This window comes from Chlamydotis macqueenii, chromosome 7, assembly GCF_036417535.1.
Source record: "Chlamydotis macqueenii isolate bChlMac1 chromosome 7, bChlMac1.mat, whole genome shotgun sequence".
In the NCBI taxonomy this organism is placed as follows: Eukaryota; Metazoa; Chordata; class Aves; order Otidiformes; family Otididae; genus Chlamydotis; species Chlamydotis macqueenii.
Window position 1 is genome coordinate 12,556,521 of NC_141562.1, and position 23,491 is coordinate 12,580,011.

At 37.1% G+C, this 23,491-nt stretch overlaps 1 protein-coding gene across 1 annotated transcript in view; it reads right to left on the bottom strand.

Moving 5' to 3' along the window:
* The window catches only part of CTNNA3 (catenin alpha 3), a 475,445-nt gene that overhangs the window by 103,681 nt on the left and 348,273 nt on the right, over positions 1 to 23,491 (bottom strand). Inside the window, exon 11 of the mRNA XM_086752374.1 lies at positions 8,831 to 9,031. Coding sequence (XP_086608500.1) covers positions 8,831 to 9,031 — 201 coding nt within the window. The remainder of the gene's footprint in view (positions 1 to 8,830; positions 9,032 to 23,491) is intronic.

Sequence of the window (23,491 nt, forward strand, 5' to 3'; positions counted from 1 at the left end):
CTCAGCACGTAACGCATTCAATGTCACTTCTCCAAGTACTGCCATGAACAGTAGTGCTGAGAGACTTACTGAGATCTGAGGTGAACAAAATGACTGCAAGCATGTAATTTATAATTTCTGTAAGATTCAATTTTTACTACGTTAACAGATTTACAATCCATAATCACACACATACATAAATCCTACTGAACTACGCATACAGTCCTCCGATCAAGATTTGTTGCATCATTTCCAAATCTAACAGTTCAGTTACTAACCAGGAAGAGCTGATGGTATGTTTGCCAGAAAGAAATCCGAGTGAGACACTATGAAAATCTGAAGCAGACCGAACTTTGGAATGGTTAGCTGAATATAGTTCGAAATATTATCAGAGGGGAGGACACAACACGCTATAATTTTCTGATTATGATATAGCGTGTTATGACAATTATAAATTAGAAAACATTTTTAAAGTATTCCATGCAAAAATGAAAACTGTGGAAGGTGCTTTTGGTAAATTCAAGTTACAAAAAAAACTACTGTCCTGGTTTCAGCTGGGATGGAGCTGATTTTCTTAATAGCTGCTGTGTTTTGGATTTAGTATGGGATTCCGTATCTGAAGAATGTTGATAATACACTGATGTTGATAGCTGTTGCTAAAGAGACCGAGGACTTCTTCCAGCTTTCCAGGTTTAGCTAATGTGCGGGTGCAAGAAGCTGGGAGTGGTATGGCCAGTACAGCTGACCCCAACTGGCCACAGAGAGTATTCCATGCCACAGATGCCGTGCTCAGTACATAAGTGGGGGCTGGCCTGTGGCCAGCTCTCTCACTCTTTTGCTTACTGCTCAGAATTGTTCTGGGATCGCTTTCAGTTTCACTTCTGTGATTGTTGCTTGGGACAGGCTGTGTTGATCACTGGCTACTGAGAAATTGTGCACCATTTATTTTGTATATTTTATTATACCTATATTTTGCATTATTATCATCTTCCTTTGCTATCCTAGTAAACTATCTTCATTTCAACCCACGAGTCTTCCTTTCCTCCTGATTCTCTCCTCGGTCCCGCTGGGGAAGGGGGCCGAGGGGGCGAGCAGCTGCATGGTACTTAGTTGCTGATTGGGGTTAAATCACAACATAACAAATAATAAGTATGATGAACTAAGAGTGATATAAAACTGAGGAACAAGAAGTTATCACAATTTTTCAGGCCTAAGTAAATCCTTACTGAGACTGGATTCATGTTGAAGACTTGAAATAGAAAAGTTCTCTGTGGAACACAGAACCATGGAACACAGAATTAACTCTTAAGCAGCAATGATTTGTGAAATAAAGTTACTCAGTCCACAGTCCTATTTAGGAGTAGATCATGATCCAACACATAAATGTTACAAAACTAAATGGTTAGAAGAGCAGTAAATCCCAAATGATTCAAGTATTTTAGTCTAGAGGAAAAAAAAAAAAACAATAGGTATGTCTGACCAACTGGCTCCAGTAAGCATCAGAAAAAGCCAGTGCTGCTAGGTTAAGAACCCAAATGTTCCTCTTACAAGGAATTTATAAAATATATAAAAATTTAGACTACTGTAAGGCAAATATCATCTCCAACGTACTATGCTTTTTTAAAAGACAAAAGGAAAAAAAGATTATTTGGATGTTGAATGGCAAAGGAAAAAATTGTTAAACTTGTGTCTGAGACATAGGAAGTTGATCATGGACAAATGCAACAGGCACAGCACGCTTATCGTAATTCCCAAAAGAATGCAAAATAACAATAGTATCAGGGTTTGTAGTTGCAAGATCACAAGAAAAACATTATGAGAACAGCTATGGAAAAACACATTCAAAATAATCACTCAAAAGGTTACAGAGCTGGAAGTGAAAGGCAGACTACAGAATTGCAAACGAAAAGTCCTTAAGCATTACAGAGGTTAAGGCACCTAAGACCCTGTGCAATAAAGTCACAGCTGAAATAAAGGTAATGGTTTTGATACTGGCACACAGATAAAAAGTGTCCAAGTTAGAGAGTTTGCTTCAGTTAAAAATACCTAGTACAAAGAGCTATAGTTAAGATCTTGTTATCAGCTTAAGGAAGTGCTGTCATTATGGACAGACTCTACTGAACGGGACCAGGACAGTGATTCTTAAGATCTAAAAGAGAAAATACATTAAAAGGGATAGATAAATGTTATATACACATTGGAAAGTTATGAGTCATTTCTTAAAGTAGCCTCAAGTGAAGAGAAGTAGTAAAGAATTTATCACCAATCACATACGATAAACACAGAAGGGCACAGAATTGCACAGAAGGGCAATTCTATACTGGGGGGCAGTGGTGGGGAACAACCCACAAACACCACAGAAAAACCAAAACAAACCTACACAACAAAAATTGTCTCCTGGAACACACATGGACGTAGATTTATTACACTGACTGGCAAAAGAAAATACATATTATTATCCTATTATACTATAATACATATTATTATCCTAATAGTCTCACTTCTCCAACAGGAATAAAAACCTGATTTTACTAAAGGCTTCTGGAAATTAAAGATACAAAGATAACAGTGGTGTTCCTACTTTAAGGAAGGACTACACAAGTGTCCTCCACTCCAGAATCAGACTGCAAGTAAACCTGGCTTCACCAGTGTACATTAATGCAAACTCATTATCATGAGTGCAAGACTTAAAATTCACAAGCAATCCTCTCTTTTTCAGTTTCTTCCACAAATGCCACTTAAACAGAGACACTCTTCCCTCTTACCATGTAACTAGGTGGAGCAAGATCATGTATATAAAATTCTCTAACTCTCTCTCCTAACTAAGGAAAATGATCTAACAACCGGAAAAAAAAAAAAAAAAAAAAAAAAAAAAAACCAGAAAAAAAAGAAGGCCTACAAGAAAGCTGGAGAGGGACTTTTGATAAGGGCACATAGCGATAGGATAAGGGGTAATGGCTTTAAACTAAAAGAGGGTAGATTTAGATGAAGTATAAGGAAGAAATTTTTTATGATGAGAGTGGTAAAGAAACTGGAACAGGCTGCACAGAGAAGGTGTGGATGCCTCATTCCTTAAGTGTTCAAGGTCAGGTTGGACTGGGCTTCAAGCAACCTGGTCTAGTAGAAGGTGTCCGTGCTCACGGCAGGCGGAGTGGAACTATGTGATCTTTAAGTGCCCTTCCAACTGAAACCATTCTATGATTCTATGAAAAAATAAAGTTATTAGCTTACTTATAAACATAAATATATTTTCTATTAATGCTATGTTTTAAATCCCATTCTTACTAACTTTTCTCTTGAGAAGGAGGAAAGCTTTTAGAGAATGTGTGTTTAAGGACTAGGGCCTAAACAGTGAGCCTGCACTGGGCACTGAAGCTTTTACTGAACAAAGTCTGTTGGAATAGTGCACCGAAGAGTAGCTTCCTCTCAACACCTTGGATGATCACTAAGTCTAACAGCATTTTAAAGCATGCAAATGTGTAGTTAAAAGCATCTTAACTCCCATACAGTGTTTATAATCAACATGGACATCATTGTTATTAAGAGCGAAGAAAAGCTATTTTTGAGCTACAGAAAATGAAAAAAAGATTGGCAAAAAGAAACAGCATTAAGTTCAGGGTCTTTCTGATTTTCTGGAACACAAAAAAACTTTGATGGCATTTCTCCCTATTTTTCAGATCATTCTTCACATCTGAAACAGAACTCACAGTTTCTAAAGCCAACATTTTTAACATAGTTTCACAGAAGGATTAGAATAGAGCCTTACAGGAAAAAAAAACTTCCTGCAGACTTAACCACATGGAGGTTATGGACTCTGTAGTAGAGTAATAGTCACAAGATTGAACAGTTATTGCTTAAGTTACAGTCTTACAATCATCATGTAATTCTAAAAAAAAAAAAAAAAAAAAATTAGTTTAAGTCATGCAAATATCCTCAGCATTTTTGTTAATTAATTCTTTTTTCCCTCCTAGCTCTTACAAGAATTCTCTGTTGAAAAGTTAGTTACAAGCTATTCTTTGTCTGAGTTGTACACTAGTTACACAAGTTCAGCAATTACATAAGCTTGGATACTCAAGCCTCACTCCAGTTTTTCTACCAACTGTTTTAGGGACATTTTTTTTTTTTTAATTTTACAATGAAAAGACTCAGTCCTCTTTAGCAGTCCTTGGGCTTCACAAGCAAGGGTAAAAACCTCTGAGTACTGAAAAGGCTCAGAAAGAAATATTATCTTTAAGTCTCATTCTGAGAGTGTTGAATGAGCAGTGGAAAAATATTTTTTTTCATAAAAAAATACTTGTCCCTTTAAATTATGAAAACCTTTGGTCTTGCATGCACCACAGAATGAGTGAGATTCACCCACCTCATTTTAGCTACCCTCAAATAAAGCACCTAGAATAAAGTTGTTTATATTGGTATCTTTTATACTACAATAAGAGGTAAGGAGCTTCAACAGCTGATTCATCCTATCTAATCTGAAGATGTATCTTATGAGAAATCAATGAAGCTTCTGGAGGTGCTTCTCTCTCCCCATTTTGGCTTAGATAACATGCCAAAAGAGGATAAAATAAGTACCAAATGTCAGAATGGGAAGGTAAAAACAGACCATAAAGCCTTCTCATATTTCCTCCTTGGCTGATGGCTTTCAGGTGAGAGAGTGTGTAACATTCCTGAACTGGAGAAAACAGACAATATCTACTGCAGACAGTGGACAAAGGAAACTAAGTCATTTTGTATAAGCTGTTGTTATACGCTTGCAGACTGTATTTGAAACAGGTAAGTGAAGCATCCAGGAAAATACAAAGTCATTAGCTTGTGCACATAAGCATGTAAGACATGGAGGTAAATGGAAAAGCTAAATAAAAAGCAGAAGATGGAAGGAAGCTCATATCAGATAACACTAGTATCTTTTATTGGTAAGATAAATTACCTTTTCCTAGAGAAAAGCAATGAGGTAGATTTAATCCACCCTACAGAATCATTTAATAAAGTACCATACAAGAAAATTCTGTTACAGCTGGAGTACATCAGTATTAGCATGGAGGCTACACAACTGATCACACTGAAAGGGTTATAAAGTGAGAGGAGACACTGGAAGGTGGCCAAAATAACAATCTTGGGACCAAGAAATAAACAAATAAATTAATTAGTAACACTGGCAAACAGTATCATGTTAAAACATGCTGCCAATACAGAAGCCTGCTAGGACAGGAAGAACAGAATGACTTTTAGGATAAAATCATAGGGAAAGTACTCAAAAAAAGACAACTGAAACTTGTGAATGTTTCAAAAAAATCACTGAACACAAATCCAATCTCTCCAAACAGGTCTAAAAGTTTGATGTGTTCAGGCCACTGGCGCCAAGTGTTTTTAATCCAGGTGAAGGCAGGAGAGGTGTTCACATTGACCCAAGAACAAAATGTACAAACTGGCCATGCATAAATGCTAGAAACCTGAGGAATTAATTAGAGGTTATATGCCTACACAGCTCTCAAGGAGACAACAGGGCCACAAACTGAAATTGGTATCCCCTTCCTGTATCAAAGAATTATGATTATGTAACACTCAACATAAAGCTCCTTGAGCCTCGTGAGTAAGTCACAGAGACTGTTTAGATATGAGGTTTTTCCCTCACTCTGAAGTGTCTAAAAACTTGTACTTATCCAGATGATTACTCACTGAATAAAAAACACTTCTCATGTATTTTGCTCACCAATCTGCAATTACAAGTAACACTGGTATCACATCAGAAGAGCAGTAATCTCTAATAATGTTAGATTCCAGTAAATTCAATTACTACTTCATAGTTTATGGGTGCAAATATCACATGAATAACAGTTTTAATGACTTTCAATAAGACTTACAAAATTTAGGTATATGGGTATTTGTAAAAAATCTGACTTACATCCCTCAAGCTGAGGAGTATTTGGAATTCACAGTTACGGACATAGTTTTATAAACAATTTCTGAGGCAGGAAGAAATTTTCAAATCCATGTTCAACTTTACATTTTAAGAATTACAAGGTATTTCATAATCCTGGTTTTAAGAAGCTGTGGACAATAGTTTGCTGGAGTTCCATCAGCATTACCGGAGTAAAAAAAACATGGACTCTAAACTCCAATGATTCAGAGAAAGATCTCCACTGCTAGTTCCTTAATAGAGTTAAAATACTTATCATCTTTGTCTCCACTCTCTTCTTTGTTATTTACAAGGTACTTAGATTTAAATAACTAAAGGATTTATATATGTGTATACATACGTATATATGTATACAGTATATCATTATACTTTGACACAAAAGCATAACTGTAGACAAAATGTACAATAAATACAGGCGTTTTACTACATCAACAGATATATGCCGTAATATAATTTGTTTACTTAAACGTAACTGCTGCTCATTCTGGCAGGCTGTAAATTAATAGAGTAGACTTTAATATTTAAAAATCCAGTACAAGATTACTTTTCCAGTTCCAAATTGGAAATACTTTATGTTTTTACAAACATCGTTTCTAAAGGTTTCATTTTTCTTTCATGCAACAGTACACAAACCCTATCAAAATGCAAGGATCTGCATATTTCAACCTAATCAACAATGCCAGGCATTAGGAATGACAGAGAGGTAACAGTACAAATATTTTCAGTGTCTTAACCACACCAGAATACAGCCTGAACCTCTACTACCGTTGCACTTGTAAAATCAAGATAGGAAATGCTGGTTTAAACAATGCCTGCACAGAGTATACAGACTACACAATTGAACACTCTTTTCTCCGGTGGTCCGTAAAGGTTTCACACAGACCCTGGGGCACACAATTCTAGGACACCACCCTCAGTGATGACTTCTAATCATCTAGAGTAGGGAGCTGGGCTGGAATGCTTTTCAGCTCTCTTTCCTACCCACATACCTACATGCCCTTCCCACTTCTGACTCCCCTTTCTCTTTCATTTGCATTTTTATTTCTGTGCAATTTCTGTGTAAGCTACTAATCTATAATTCTATCTTCATGAACTCTATACTTTCCCCGCAGTCATTCCTCTTCAGTAACACATTACATTTTCACTGGGCATAAAGGATGCACTTCACTGCTCTAGGTTACTCACACAAGCTAACTTAAGAGCTAATAGCAGTATAAATACACAACTCTCTCCTTGTGAAGTGTTACCTTGCTATCAGTTGGCTCCTGAAAGACTCAGCAGTGACAGAATATTTTAGGTTACACCTGAGGGCTGCAGCTTACCTGCATTTTCCCTGTAAGCTGAAACAGTTCAAACAAACAAACAGAACAAAACCATCAAGCGACCAAAAAACCTTGCATGATCTGATGTTTGTTCATTGCAGATTATAGAAAAACAGGTTAAGAATGAAAATTACATGTTTCTTTTTTCCACTCCTGCTGAATAATGTAAAGATAGTGGATTATTAGGTTTGAAGTACTGCGAAGGCATTTGAGCAAGTGAGATCACGCTTGATATCCCTTGATACAGGCAAATAATCCGATGAAAATCAGTACTATGTCTTCCTGTCTTTTGCAGATACAGAATTTAGGTACATTATATATTACTGTCAAAGCAAGGCAACAGAACACAAATCAGTGTCAACTCCCAATGTGTTTAAACACTACCAGTTTCAAGAAAGAAGGGCTCAGCTTTTACATGGGAATCAAAACTATGCTTTCCTGTAACTGCTGCTTCCCTTGGTATTTGTCACAGTACCTTCAGAAGTTATGAAAAAAATAACAATGTCATGTTGAAAAGTTCTCAGATTTTCTCATCAAAATGTCAGAAAAGAAGATTAAAAACAGGCAAGCCTACTTCAAACTCTTCTCACTATTCTATCCCTTTTGCCACTTCATTATGATGTCAGTTCACTCATTTAACATGAAGACAGTTCTGTCCTGGACTTATTTGAACTGATTAAGAAACAGCTCAAACAAAATATCTGTCTTTTCTTGCAGTACAATAAAATAAATGTCAGTCAAACATAAGATACTAGAAATTTGTTTAGACTGACAGAGCTAGGATTTAAGACTTCTGAGTTCATGAAGCTAAATCCTATATTCCAGAGATGTACCGACTTGTCAGAACATTTCTTAATGGCAATTTTTTAACTGCCCAACTATCAGATTTGCAACCACTGAAAACATGGAAGTCATAGAAGCTTCACAGATTATTTTCTTTATTAAGTATACACTATGAAAGGCAAGAGATTCATTTCTATAAATATTAACTGTTGTAAACAACAGCAACCATTTACAGAGCAGTGCAGTCACAGGTGCACCCCTGCTGCCAGTACTGGTATATTCCAATAAAGGATACCCTCTTCTTGAACAGAATCAAAAAGGAAATGGCCACTACTAACCATTTCAGGAAGTTCCAAATTTGCTTAGCAGAATCACAGATACTTGGGGATATTTAATCACTGCTGAACAGTCCTTAAAGTGGTAAGTACACACAAATTACGAACCTACTTCTCTTTCGCTGAGCTTGCCTTTCATCTGCTTAGAACAGATGTGATGAGGCCAGCAAAAAGTGGAAAACTGCTGCCTCATCAGTTGTAAGTCTCCAAACATTGTTACTTGCATTTAAGAATGTCACAAGTCTTCTATGACTTAAAAAATACTTACAAAAATTATGTAATTCAAATAAATTTTTGAAAATTACTTTTGAACTACACGGTATCATTGTAATTGGACAGTATGCTGAAAGGAGATTTGAGGCAATGAAGTGAGTCATTACTGCATAATTAATGTATTAGATCAGAGAACCACAGGATTCACTTTAAATGTGGCACATAAGGGAAAGTTTACACCACGAAAGAAACTGACAATATAGCTTAGAAATCAGACTTACCACTCTTGGTCAAATGCTGAACATTTGTCATCACTCCTTCAGTGTAAGCCCCTGGTTCATAATTGTCCATCTCACCCGAAACTATATGAGCCACTCTTGAAGCACGCCCTCGGATTGCACCTGCTGCACGATCTAAATTGTCCGCATTTTGCTCTCTCAGTGCAATGATACACTTGTTTACATCCTCAAGAATATGGCTTTCTGCAAATAAAACAATATTTATACAATCAAGTTTAGACATGAAGTCGATTGCATTTTTTTCTTCCCTGTCGAAATACATTGGCCAGCACAGGCTTAGATAAAAAACTTACAACATGAAATCTACACTGAACTGTCCTTGAGGTCTTTAAAACAATTTACTGACTCCTAGAATTCAAAGGTACAGTAATACGTTCCTATAAGCAACAGCAACAATGAAATATTAAGTCAGAAAGTGCTAGAAAAATAAGAAAACCACAAAACCTTACATACTCAGTGAATACTCGCAGAATTCAAGGAAAATTTAACAGGATTACAGCTGTTACCTATTGTTGAAATCTCCTTAAGCCGCTGTGACACAAAGTTCCATAATGAGATTAATCTCTGCCAACAAACGATTGCCCAAACGAGTAAATTAACTTCTTGTACATCAATGTGTTACAACATTCATGCTACATCAAATTCTTATGTAAATAGAAAGACCAGTATCTTTGCCTGTTATTTATTAAATTATTGCAGTATGTGTCATTATTACAAGATCTATGTTGATTTTGTATTTTCCACATGATTTAAATTTCTTTTTATTTAACACATGTACCTCATTACTATGTACATTATTGGTTTATATACTATTGGTGATGTTTAAATAAATATGTGCAAATACATTTTGCAGTACAGTACCACTTATCAATATACTGGCACGACTGCACAGCACTGGCTTTCCTGCTGCAGCTACATTATTTCACTGTGCCTTCCGGCCACACCATACTGCTCCCCTTCAGCTATCTCTGCCATCTCCTAATGACAGGCTCTTTTCTATTATCATGCTTTCATTCCTACCTACAGTATTCTTTATCCTTATTAGAATTATCCTCTTTAGAACTCATCATCACCACACAAATTCAAAGCCTCACTGAGGAATGGAAGAAATTCTTACTTTCTTCATCTTTTCCACCATATGGCAATTTATTTATTCTTAATTCTAGTTAAATTATTTGCCACAACATATCCAAAGCCTATCTATTTTTACTTTACTAATTAAAACACAGACACATGTTATAGTCACCTTCTGCCTGTCCAAATACACAAATACACACACATTCCAAATTTTACATTTCTGGCACAAAACAGAAGACAAAGTTTGAGAATATGCAGGCATATGCTGTTAATCTATGTGAAATACAATGACACAGAACCTGTGAAAGTCAAAAAGTCTTTTAGATACTGGTTCTTGGATTAAACATTAAATGGGTTGAAAATGATCCTCCTACCAAAAAGCTTTAAGAAAAAACATAAACATGCACAAAATCATCCCATTATTAAGGGGCTGAAAGACAATAAAAAAGGAACATTCCCGCCGTAGCAGTATTTAAAAAAAAAAACCAAACAAAAAAAAACCAAAACCAATCAAAAAAAAACCCCACCAACACAACAGTACATATCACAGTAATTGCTATCTTCTGACTAGAGACAATATTTAACATTCACAGGGCTTCTTCAATATTTGATGATGTTAAGACAAAGAAAAACCTGGGAGCTGAAGAAGTGTATGTTGTATGCCTAACCAAAGACGTACCCAGTGATGTCTGCTAAGAACGGGAGCTGAAACTTAATTTTCCCAAGGCAAAGACAAGCTTCTACATTTGCCTCTGCACATATCTAATAGAAAAGGAAGAAATCAGCACTGATCACAGGCCATCTGAGATTGTTTTGATCTCTTTCTCATGGATGCCTCCTCCTCTTATTAAAAAAATGTGTATCAACTTTTGATTTTCATGTAAGTATCCAACTTTGCAAAATAGAAGAGGAAGATTAGGATCATGTACCGTCTCTTTGCCCTGAGTCAGAGTTTCTAGTATAGGAGTTAATTATAACGGTGGACTGACAGATGCTTAAAGAAATTGTCAGACTGCCACGGCCACCACAGCAATTATCAGAAGTGGTGCACTGTACCTTCTGATTTTCTGCTGGGATCTTGGTGTTAGCCATACTGGCCAAAAATAATCTCTCAGCTGAGCTAACTACTGGATAATAAAGCCATCTTTGACAAAGCCATGACTCAGACTGTCTCTGGGACAAAATCAGTAGCTCTTCCTTAGCATCTCATCTGAAGAAAAAGACAGGTGATGCCCTTCCACTCCACTTGGCATTGATAAGGCCTCAATTGAAGCACTTTTTATTAAAGTTTCTCTGCTCAGTTCAAGAAAATTGTGGACCAAATGGAGACGTTACACATGAAAGAAATATTATAAATTTAAGAAATACAGTATATGAAGAAGCATTAAAAAACTCAATTTGTTTGGTCTCCTGAAGATAAGATGGAAAATAAAACATACTTTCCTGCAAGCCTTGAACCATAAAAATCAGATGTAGAAATGTATGCAGTGACAGTTTAGCCTGATCAAAATTATTTCTATCTTTTACGATATGATAAAATAGGAATGATAAAATATAATAATAAAATAATGAAATATATAAATAAATTATAAAACAGGAAGCAAAGAAACTTTGTACAAAACCTAAACTTCCTTTACTTCCTTTCAGACCACTTTCAAACCACCTTTCAGACACGGTGGCTTACAGTGCTACTCAGAAAAGGATTGCAACTTCCCCAATAAGGGTACTACCTCGTATGGCAAAAAAAACCGTGCTCCTGCAGACTCATAATGCTTTGATGAACACCAAAAAGATACCTGAAATAATACCCACACTTAGATTCAGCAATTTCTGGTGCCAAGGTTAAGAGAGTAAGACCACTAAGGTTCAAGTCCCTGTTATCACTCCTCCTGTATTCAGACAGAAAAAAAAAAAAAAAAAAAAAGAAGTTACATTTAATTTCCATCTTTTTCCTACATACCAAAGTTCAAAAAATACTCAAGACTAACTCTCCACAAGCAATCATATGAAATAGGTTTTCTTGGCACTTGGGGCTCTTTTAATATAGTATCTACATTCTACAAGCAAGACAGTGTCTTAGTCACTATTGAAACAAGAAATCACTGGTAATCACTTAATGTTCAAAGCCGCTGGCAACTTCAGCGGAAGAATTTTTAAATTAATAAAGAAGTGGAGAAAAAGAATTACTCAGAACAAGGAAAATAAATATCCTTTCTTCTGATTGTATTAAGTAAATGTATTTTATCTGCCAAAACTAAGAAACTAGATTATCATTTCTAATACTATTTGTTGCTAATCTAGCTGAAAACAGTGCCACTCTATCTCAGACCAAGAGTGGTATGGAGGTGCAGGGTTCCCAATGGTCTGATATTTACTCAAATGCACACATGGGGCTTTCAAAATGCTCAGTTTGACACACACAGGTATAATATAAAATGCACGTAAATGTCCATCTTAAAAAAGGCAAGAGGGAGGATCCAGGCTAAAGCTTCACCTCACTTTCTGCAAAAGTTACAGAACAAGACCTAACAGAAGGCATTTGCAGGCACATGAAGGACTGGAAGATTATTAGGAACAAACAGCACTGATTTACCAAGGGCAAACCAAGCATGGCCAAACTGACTGCACTCAGTGATGAAGGACTGGCTCTCTGAACAGAAGGAGTGCACTGGTTATTGTTTACTTTAAGAACATTTTTGGTGCAGTCTCTCATAGCCCTCTTACAGAAAAACTAGAGTGACAGCAATCTAGAGTGAACAAGAAGGTGGATGAAGCAGTGGTCAGACCACCAGGCTCACAGAGGAGTGGTCGGCAGTTCACCGTCAAACCAGAGGCTAGTTAGGACAGCTGCTCTTCAGGAAAGATCAATGCTGAGGCTGATACCACTTCACTTCTTCATTAACACCTTGGGCAATGACACAAAACACACCCTCAGCAAGTCTGGAGGTGACACAGACTTGGCAGACTGGCAGGTTGGTACTCTTGAGCACAGGGCTGCTATTCAGAGCAACCCTGATGAGCTGGACAAACATGCCAACAGGCAGCTGGTCCGAAGGTGCAGCAAGGGAAACTTAGGGCTTGAGGTAAGGGAAAAATAAATTAAAATTATTCATTATGAGCATGGTGAAACACTTGAACAAATTGCACCTAGAGACCAGAAATAAACTGATGCAGAGAAACGGGTGCAAACGTTTTTGTTTTCCAGTGCTAGATAAGATAAATTATTACTACTTTTAAACAACACTGAGAAAGCCTGCCATAACTACAATCTCTTCCTGAAAGTGGACTTGTGATGCCAAGAGAGATCAAATTTGGGAAAGTGCATACATCAAAAGCCTCCTGAGTTACTAGGTGTGCCTCTGCTAATGAGCACTAGGCTGCATGGACAAATTTTCCTGAAAGAAGACCATGCCTAGGAAGTGTATCAGAGTTCCAGGGAAGAGTGAGCTAACTTGGAGAAAGGTAAAAAGGTGTCCAGTATCACAGGACATAGCCACCATATTTTGTTCTTATCTCAGACAGTGAGCTGGAGGCTGCATGACAAAAGCTACAAGACAACAGGAGAATAGGGATGAAAAATGAAGATGAATGTGGGCAGAGAAAAAAGGATATAGCACAAACGCACCCCCCTAGAAAGGTACTGAAAGTTCTTCAGGATCTATCACTACCTGTGCAAGTCGCTATACATGACTTTTGAAGGAAAAGAGAAGCAACACTTTAAATTGTATAATAATTTTTGGTGCATGTTTTTAGAAACTTCAACGTGTAATCTGAAACACTAACTTCATTTTTGTTCACAGAAATTACTAACTGAAGTGTGTACTAGTTTCAGATTTTTCCTTAGGGTGAACAAAGTATTGATTGAGTTGGCAGCCTCTCCTTACAGTTCATTTTCATTCACATATGCATGAATGATTTCAATATGTTAGCATTTAAACTCAAGAAAGCGAAAAAGAAAAAAAACCAAACAACTCCTCCTCCCAAATCCCCCACCACATCACCACCAAAAAAGAATTTCTGAGAATAAGAACGTTTCTTAAAGTGTCTATTAATTACAGAGTTAGCAGCCCAAAATGATCATTTAATTGGCTAACGAAGGTTTCAGATTACAGAAAATTTCTCTCCCTGCACGAGTGAGAACCTTACAGCAATATTAATCCTTTCCTGAGTTTCATTTCTTTCCCTCATTCATTTTAACATGATTACAGTAAGATTCAATTGGTTTGAGATGCTCACTCTTGTGCTTCAGTCCTTGTCCTGAATTTACTGGGCACAAAATTCAGTCTACAGAGAGATTCCCAGATTGTCAGCTTCCCCACTCAGCATCCAGGTGTACTCCAGGATCATGGGATATTAAGGAAGCACAGTCTTAACTCTCAGCGTACTTAAGTCCCTCTGCTTTCCTAGAACTTCACATGAGCCAGGCTCTGAGATCTCTTCCAAAATAAGAAAAACACACCATAAAAGCATACAGGCCATCTTGATGTCTAGATAAGGACCTAGAAAGAGGAAACGTGGAGAAAAAGAAGACCAGAAGCATGGACACTTGGATGGGCAAGAGCTAAAGAAAAGCCAGGAAAAGCAAAAACATAAGCATACCCAGCTGGGTAGGGGTCACTTCTCTATCTACGTAATTCAGTTCTCTCCTGGGCTATAAGACCAACCATGACCAAGGAAAAGCTTTCCTCCTAAAACACGCAAGGGTGACATGCACTCATACAACTTGCTCCTAGCCTCTTCATTTTGCCTAGTCATCTTAAACACACCTTTCTTACATCAACTGAGAGAAATTATCTGGTTTAGCGACAATAGACCTTTTTTGTCTCAACTACTGCAGACAGACTGATACTTCACTATTATTTATTTTAGAATTTTCATGGTACATGTACATCTCTTACATCTGATCACAAGTGTGGGGACTGGCAAATGGACCTCCTTCCTCTATCACGTAAAGCAGTACTTCCATGGACCTGCATTAGACATCCAACTTTGCTAAACGGCTCCAGAAAGTGCCTCCACCATTTAAATACATTTACACCTAATACAGTCAGTGATTCCAGACAGATCCAAGAAGATGTGAGTTAATCAGCATACATTCATCTCCTATATCACTTTTTACAAATTTAAGTTTTACTGAACACAGTATGCTAGAACAACATTGCCAGGTAACCCCAACTCTGCATTAATAGGTTAATTGACTCAGGCTGGTGAATAAGAGATAACAGTCAAACAGGTGAGGATCTGAAGAGGGAGTAAAGAAAAAAAAAAGGGAAAAATATATAACTGCGAGGATAATGAGGTTCATAAGAATAATGAACAGTTGTTCAGAGAGGTTGTAAAATCCCTGTTCTCAGTTTTAATTCAGTGTTGGCCCAGTTGTGTGCAGCAGGATGGACTAAACCTTGAGGTCCCTTCCAAGCAGAATGAGTTTATGATTCTGCTATACAAAGCGGAAAAATGCTAAGAACAACCAGCCAAAAAGAGCATGGGCTAATGCTGACATACCTGGGCTCCACCAACTGAAACACGACTTCTCTGCATTAGCCAGTCCTTTTACAGATTTAGTTATAAAATTATTGAGAACATTTGCCACCAACTGTCAGCCTTAGCTTCTTCTCAGTTTGTTATCTTAGATGTAATAATTTCTTTTCACATCTCCCTTCAGCTACTGGATAATGGAGAACTATTTGCCTTACAAAATCATGTCATATTTTCCTTGGTATGTGACATCCAGTTCATAAAATACACACAAAACCATTTTCTTTATATTCAGTCTGGGCCTGTTACCTTCACATTTACACAGCAATACATAACCAAAGCACTATTCTCCTCAGAGCATTCCCTCTCAAAAAACACAAGACAGTTTCCTTTTCTTTTGCCTTTATAAACCTCAGGTAAAAATTCTGGGAGGCTTCCTTTTTTCCCAATAGATGAACTACAAAAGTTGCACCTTCAGGATTTTTAGGTTTTTTATTTTCCCCCTCATTTGTTTCTTCATTCCCACCAGCTTTTCAGTAGTCTACAAGAACCAGCTGAGCGAGAATTCTTAACTACAAGAGAGGATGTCTCCTTCAGTATATGAGCAGAGGACTATGTCATACACAAAATGCTCCATAAGCTTTTGGTCTTTTGTACCCCACTTGCCCCTTTTGAAGGCAGAGTTGCTTACACAGCTAATGAATTAAAGCAGATAGAGGCAAAAAAAAAAAAAAAGAAAGAAAAAAAAAAGAAAAAGGTTGTACTTTGAGTGCTATGAAAGCAGAGATTCAATTTTCCATATCATTTGCTCTGCCAAAAGAGAAGAGCTGAAGTCTGCAGTTTTATTGCCGTAGGTGAAATATGACTTGGCCCTAAACAGGGCATAAATAAATCTGTTTTCTACCCTTCTATGGCTGGGAAATGGAAAATTTATTGTTGCTTTCTAAATTCTGCATTCAAAATCCAAATCTAGCTAAAATATTATCTAACTCCACGAAAATATTTCTTAAAAACTCAGAAAGGCCTTGATAAATCATAAATCCTCAAGTCTAAAATGGCAAAAGCAATGTTTTCTGAATAACGGATTACCTAAAGGAATTAGTTTATGTCAGGAATTACGCAGAGTTTTCCATTGAGCTCCAGTCTTATCTCATTGGAAGCAATTGTCTTTTGAAAGTGAAATAACCAGCCAGATCACAGGGAAATAGCTCATAGCATCCATCTTAAAAATCAATGCATAGCTGCTACCCTAGTTAATTTCAGGGCAGACGCTATAGTATGAAGAGCTGGCAATCTTCCTAGCTTGGACCAAACAGCATAAAAGAAATTTGTAATTACTAGGGAATACTCAGAGTCTGTCTTTGGATCAGCTGGAGGAGTTGGTCAATTTATCACCTTCAGAAAGCCTTCATTTCCTCTGGGGGGTGGGGGGAATTAACAAATATGAAAATTTATCTTCTATTTCCTTCTGCTAGATTAGCAGTGCGTAATTGGAGACCTTTTGCATTAGTGGTTTTACAATGTGTGCAACAAAGCAGACCATATTATGTTAAATGGTAGCTATTTCATTTATGTCTATAAAATATTGACAAAAAATAATAGCCATCTGCCACTCTTAGGTAATTGTTCAGGTGAAAACACCGACCTTATGATAATATTCTCTTGTACCAGCTTTGTATCTGCCATACTGAACACCTGATGAATACCTAATAATTCTGTTTAACATAATAGCCAATCTGGAGACAGGGTAAATGTTAACAGGCAGAAAACATTTAATTGACAATAAATAATTTGGGATAGGAAACTCCAAAGTCTCCCTACAAAAATGGTAAATTCTAAGCTATTATAAATTTGCCAGTTTTCCCAGTGGAAGCATTATATCCATCTTCAACTTGCATTGTTTAATGTTGAAAATAGTTACCTCTCAAAGTATCAAACTTGCTGAAAGAAAAGTAGTCTTTTCATTGATCAGTTTTCCCACTGAAGTGTAAGCTGGTATCATTTTAAGGGTCAACACCCCAGCAACACAGCCAGCACAGCACATCTTTCCTCTGTTTGTTATGCAGGAAGCCATATAAGCTCACACAGCTGTACAGACTATTTGCATAAAGCGATATAGTACAGTAATCGTACACAAAATTATTGGAACAGTATAATACTGGCAAACGTAGTTTGCAATTGTGAAAAAAAGCGCTAATTGATAAAGAAGAATGACATAATGAGGCAAAAGGCTAACATTTAGGATTTTAAAAACTGAAACAGAGATTTTCATTTTCAAGTCTCTCACTGCTAAAAAGAGAAAAAATTCTAACAAGTACCCTAGGTGTAAGTGTTTAACATTTGATTTGACAATCCAAAGAAAATTAATGCAATTTTAATGAACAAGAAAAGGCCTTCTGGCCCATCAGGTTATTATTCTTTTAATATTAAACCTCCCTGGTCACATTGTCTAAGCATACTATCTCAAACAGATTCAGCAGTATTACTTTAACAACCATGCCTTCAAGGCCATTCCTGTACATTTAAGCATGTTGTTGTGAAAAACAGGGTTGCAACATCTGCTCTGGTTTTGCACTTTTTTTTTTGTTTGTTTGTTTTGGGTTGCAGTTTTTTCCCCATCATTTTAATTACACAAAACATTAAATTCACTTTCCATTACTACACTTACTTCAAAGTCTACTTTGTATAAAGAGAAACCCATTTGGCTCACTGAGAAAGCCATAATACCGCCCCCCCAATTAGTTGGTGAAACAAAGAATTAAAGAGGATTTTGATATTTCCTATGACTGTATTAAATGAAAATCACTTCCTCAGCAACTTTTCATGTACCTTATTAATTCTGCCCCCCTCTTTTTATCAACATCTCACTGAAGATGACTCACAACTGGTTGCACAGTATATGACAGAAAAATATCTAAGGTGTGTGTTTACTAATTGATAACCATACTAATCATACCAAATAAACAAAATCTGCAACACAGAAAACCACTTGTTTTTTTCTCTTTTCATTTTTTCTTGTTTTATTTATCTTCCTCAAGCTAACAAATCCTGAATTACAAAACAGAATTTAATACACTGCTTTCCATACACGAAGCTAATATCCCAGGAAGGTATTTATACTATGCAATATTGTTTACATTTTACAGTACACCTCATAGGTATCCTGACTCAGCCATCTCTTTTCTTACTTTACAAATACTTAGGGACACCGACCTTCCACTACATCCACTATACCACCCCACACTAGTTTTGGTGGTGCTGGTTTTGGAGTGTGGGGTTGCTTTGGTTTTCTTTGGGGGTGGTGGTGATGCTCATGACAAAGTATTAAATACATTGGTACAAAAAACTGATACATTTGGAAAAGGCCATGATCTTATAGATTGTAAGTACGTCCAGAAGGGAACTGAAGGTTGTGGCTCAAAGATACACACACAATGCCACGTGCATACTCTCAAACAGAAAAATGAAGTACACGTGTATGCACACACATATATACACCTACATATAGAGAAGTTCTTTACTGGAATTAAGACTACTCAAGACCACACTTTCTGCACTTAAAGTATGATTACAGTCAGAAATAATGTCAAGAAAACAATAAACCAAATTTAAAACAGTAAATCAAATTTCCTTGTCACTGTCTGTATTTTGATTCTCTAGGAAATACGGTACTTTCAGATAACAGTGGAGGAACACTCTCTTTATGTCTGCCTTATTGCAGTCAGGTTCCAAAAAAACTGAATTACTGGTTTTATAACTTGCATACAAATGATGAACAACTTTTGTTGTTGTTTGGGGGAGGAGTTGTTTTGTTTTGGCCTTTTTTTGGTGGTTTTGGAGGGTGTAAGGTTTGGGATTTAGTTTGTTTAAGTTTTTTTACACTATCACGCATCACATTTCTGCTAAAGTATCTGCTAAGCTTATTGGCAACAGAAGTTTGGACATATAAGTCGGACTTTGTGTGACCCATGAATTCAATTAGGTACCCTCCGTGACTTTGCACTTCTCCCCCCTGCCCCTTTCTCCCAATGTGCTAAGGATTCCCAGCTTTGTGGAGAACAGGCACATATCCTATCCAGTTGCTGGAGGTTCCAAAGGGCACACTGCCTTCTGATCATCAAGAAAATCTCCACCTTAATGTCCTACTGCTTGTTATTATGTTCACAAGAGGGAATCTTAAGGGAACACATCACATTAAACAATCAGCTTTTGCTTATCTTGTGCATGTATGTATGTCTGTTTTCTTAAGTCTCATTTTTAAAGAAAACGTGGATTTGACATGCCGCACACTAACTTGGCTGGCTAACTTTCAGTAGTAAAAGCACACACTGGAAATTTCAGAACTACAACACAGCTGTGCACTGGAACCTGCTCTCCCAGATAACAATTTTGTATCACACCCTAGAAAGTCTAGCATTCTGCACCATAGTAACTTTAAATTGCACCATCATCACTTTAAACTCCACTGATCAAAAATCTTCCTTTATCATTTGGTTGTTAGGTACCGTGTTTTAGAAGAGGTGTGTATGTTTCCAGTGGGCCTCATTATAAAAAACAAGCAAATCAATTCCTGCAAAGCTGCACAAAAACACTGAAAGCTACTGCCACAGCTGCAGCTGGAAAGCTATTGGCAACCAAACTGTTGGCAATAATGTTCCTTATTATGAAATAAACACACAAAAAATTAATCCAAATCTGCATCAAACCCATGCATCTTAGACCACGCTCCAAAGGCTGCCAAATCTGAACTCAGTCAGATCAAATACAAAGTGAATCCCAAATGCATCAGCCTTCAAAACTCTGGAAGGAGATGCCAGTAGTTTGCAAAGCTTGTGATGAGAAACAAGTATTGCAGATAACCTGGTCTCAGTACCAACTTACTGAAATTCAGTAGAGGGTGAGCAGGAATTCAGTATGAAATTTTAGTTAGGGGATGGAAACTTTAAATAACCCAAAAGACTAAGTTCACTGCTGAACTGCATTACCTATGCTCCTTAGTCCTGCCTATTTACTGAATGACTTCACACATCATCTGATTTGCTCTTACCTCTACAGTTTTGCAAGAAATCTACCACTATAACGTTCCCATTACTTCAGTAATGGGTACAGAAAAATCTTGAATTAGAAAATGCTAATTTGAAATAGTAGGTTTTCATGGGACAACGCTTGTCAAAATGGTTTCCCGAATTCAGTGTATGGCACACAGTCCAATTTAGTGGCTAGGATACGGCAGACCTAAACAAGTGGTCCAAGTGCATCAATTATCTGAGAAGTATAGCACCATTATAACATTGGGCCTTCAGCCTAAGCAATCAGTGTGACAAAAGTAACTTGCATCTACATCAGTGTAACACAGACTGTTTGCTACTTTTGGAGCTAAGATATGGATACCAAAGGGAGGCAGGAGGCAATACTAGATTTTCAGTTAAAACAAAATGGATACAATGAGTATTTTGTAGGAATCGGGGAAACAGAAACCAACATATATATATTTCTCTGTTGAGCAAATGGGTCAGAGCTGTTATATAAAATAGATTAGAGAGAGATCCAAATATGATGTAATTAAGAAGAGTCAGTATAGCTTTGTAGAGCAGAAAGCTGTGTATCACAAACTGGAGATTTTTAAAGGCCCCGGCAAAGAGTGGGGTGATTCATTTGGTAATAGACTGGATTCCCAAAAGGCTTTCAAAATGGTCTTGCAACTACTATTCCCGGAGATGTCTTGGGATAAAATGACATATTTTCCTTGGTGTTACTTAGTTCTTACAAAACCAAAAACAAGGGATAAAAATAAGCAGACAATTTTCACAATTATGTAAGGCACCTGTGGATTACATAGTCTACAGTGACCGGTGCCGAAACTGTTTGACTGAATACTTTCAGAAATAACATTAAAAGAGAGTAATGAAGTAACAAAGGAGGGTTTTGTCTTCTCTCATTTAGGATAGGCAAAGTTGACAACAAAGAACTGAAGATGCCTATTACAGTGCAAAGTGATCAGTCAATAAAACAGACCACATGCAATGTCAATAAACACAACATGTGCAGTGAAAAAAACAGCCCTAAATCTACATAAAATACTGAGCTATAAGTTAGTTGCCACTATTAAGCATAGAAATTTCTGAAGTCAATTAAGAAAACGCTAGAAGCACACTAGCTCAATGATTACAAAAAGGTAAACAATGTCAGGATTTCTCAGGGAAGACGTACAGAGAGAAAAAAAAAAACCCCAGAGTTTTACTATGCCAGCATAATCCATATGCCTACATCTTAAATGCTGCAAACAGTTCTTGTCCTTACCGTCCACTTCAGTAAGCAACAGGGCTAAAGCCAAGAACCTCTATTTTACAAAAATCAAACTCCAGATTGTTGAAGAAACAGTTATGTAATGTTAAGGAAGGCAAACAGGTTAAGAGAAAGCACAGGAGCGAGCAGAGGATACGCCCAGCAAGGGCAACGTAGTACGATGGCTTTAAAAGAACTTTCACGTGGGTCATTAAACTGATGAAAGCCATACCAGCATAAGTAAACTTTGCATGCTCAGTGACAGACACAGCAAGCCTTTAAACTTGATCAAAAAGGGAAAAAATCAAAGGCACTTTCTTACACTCCTGGTGAGAGTCATGAAGAGGGAGCTTGACTGTTTTAGCTTAGTGAATTCATATTTATCCTGAAGCATATTATAGTCAGGCTAAAGAAACTTGAGATAAATGGTCTTGAAATCCACTGTGTGATTTACCCTCCTGTTTGAATACTGTTTCACCACAAGTAAGTGCACACATTTCTACTTAGATTCTTATGTTTATTCTCTTCCAAAAAGCATGGCATGGTATTTTGCTATTACACTTGCCAAAAAGCCAGCAGGAAAACATTCATCTTAAGTCTCTGAATAACATATTGTTTTTTTCTCCATCTCCACAGCTATACTAAGAGTGAATCTATAATTGGCAATTTTTGAGATGCATTCATCTGTGAACATGCTACACAGACTGGAAAAATAGCCACAAACTGAAACAGAACTTTGAACCATTGATGGAAAACCAATTATAAGAAGAGAGATAAGTCAGAAATCTGAATCATTCCCTTACTCCTTGTCCAAGTATTTACAGTATATTTTGCAGTTTACTTGGAGTGACTTCAACTGTCCAGCCTGCTATCTTAATGACTGTAACTGTCCAAAGTAATGTGAAACATGAGCCTGATCAAAATCTAAAATTTAATGCTATAAATACTTACAGTGAGGCATGGCCTTATGATTCATTGTATTTGAGTGCTATCCATCAACTGCATTTTTTAACATAGTAGAAGATGTAGCAATGTTACAAGATTAAAAGAAGGGCCATCTCAGCTTTCCAAATAAGCACCACACAGTACCTTAGATCTCTTAATCCCAGAGTCCCAAACGAATGAGAGCTTTGCAGAAGAAATGGATGGTGTAAGTAAACTGGTATTACAGTATTTGTCTTCGTAAACAATAAAAAGAAAGTTCTCCCACTCATAAGTAATATGTTGGGTTGGGGGGGGTATCCTTTGTTTTTTTAAAAACTAAAAGCATTTCGTAAGAAACTGTACTCTCTTTTGCATTCTAGAATATGAAAAATGTTCTAGTGTGATTGAAGTTTACACAGCAGTTCAGCAAGAACGAGAATAAGGGCTTCCCCTTCCTCCAGAGAAAAACCCAAACCTGTCCATGATGATCCAAATCACACACACGAACACACAGGAGGCACTGGACAACAAACTCTAATGCTTACCCATGAAGTGGGCAATAAACCTAGGAGCTATGAGGCATCACTGACACTGGGGACTCACCCAGGAAAGGCCCTTCTCCACAGGCTTAAAGGCCTCTTACATTGCTCAGCAGCAGAAACCATCCGGGACAAGGAACAGCTGGATCTTCCATGGCAGTAGAATCAACAGGCCCAAGACTCTGTGACTTCCGCTTATGTGTGCACTCATAGAAATGAAGCAGGATGCCTTCGTGCAGCTAAGTGGCACATAAATATAGTTACAAGTTGTGCAAGACTTTTAACTAAAACCTGCATGTGGATTTTAAGGGAAGTACACACGTGATCCAACAGTGCATTG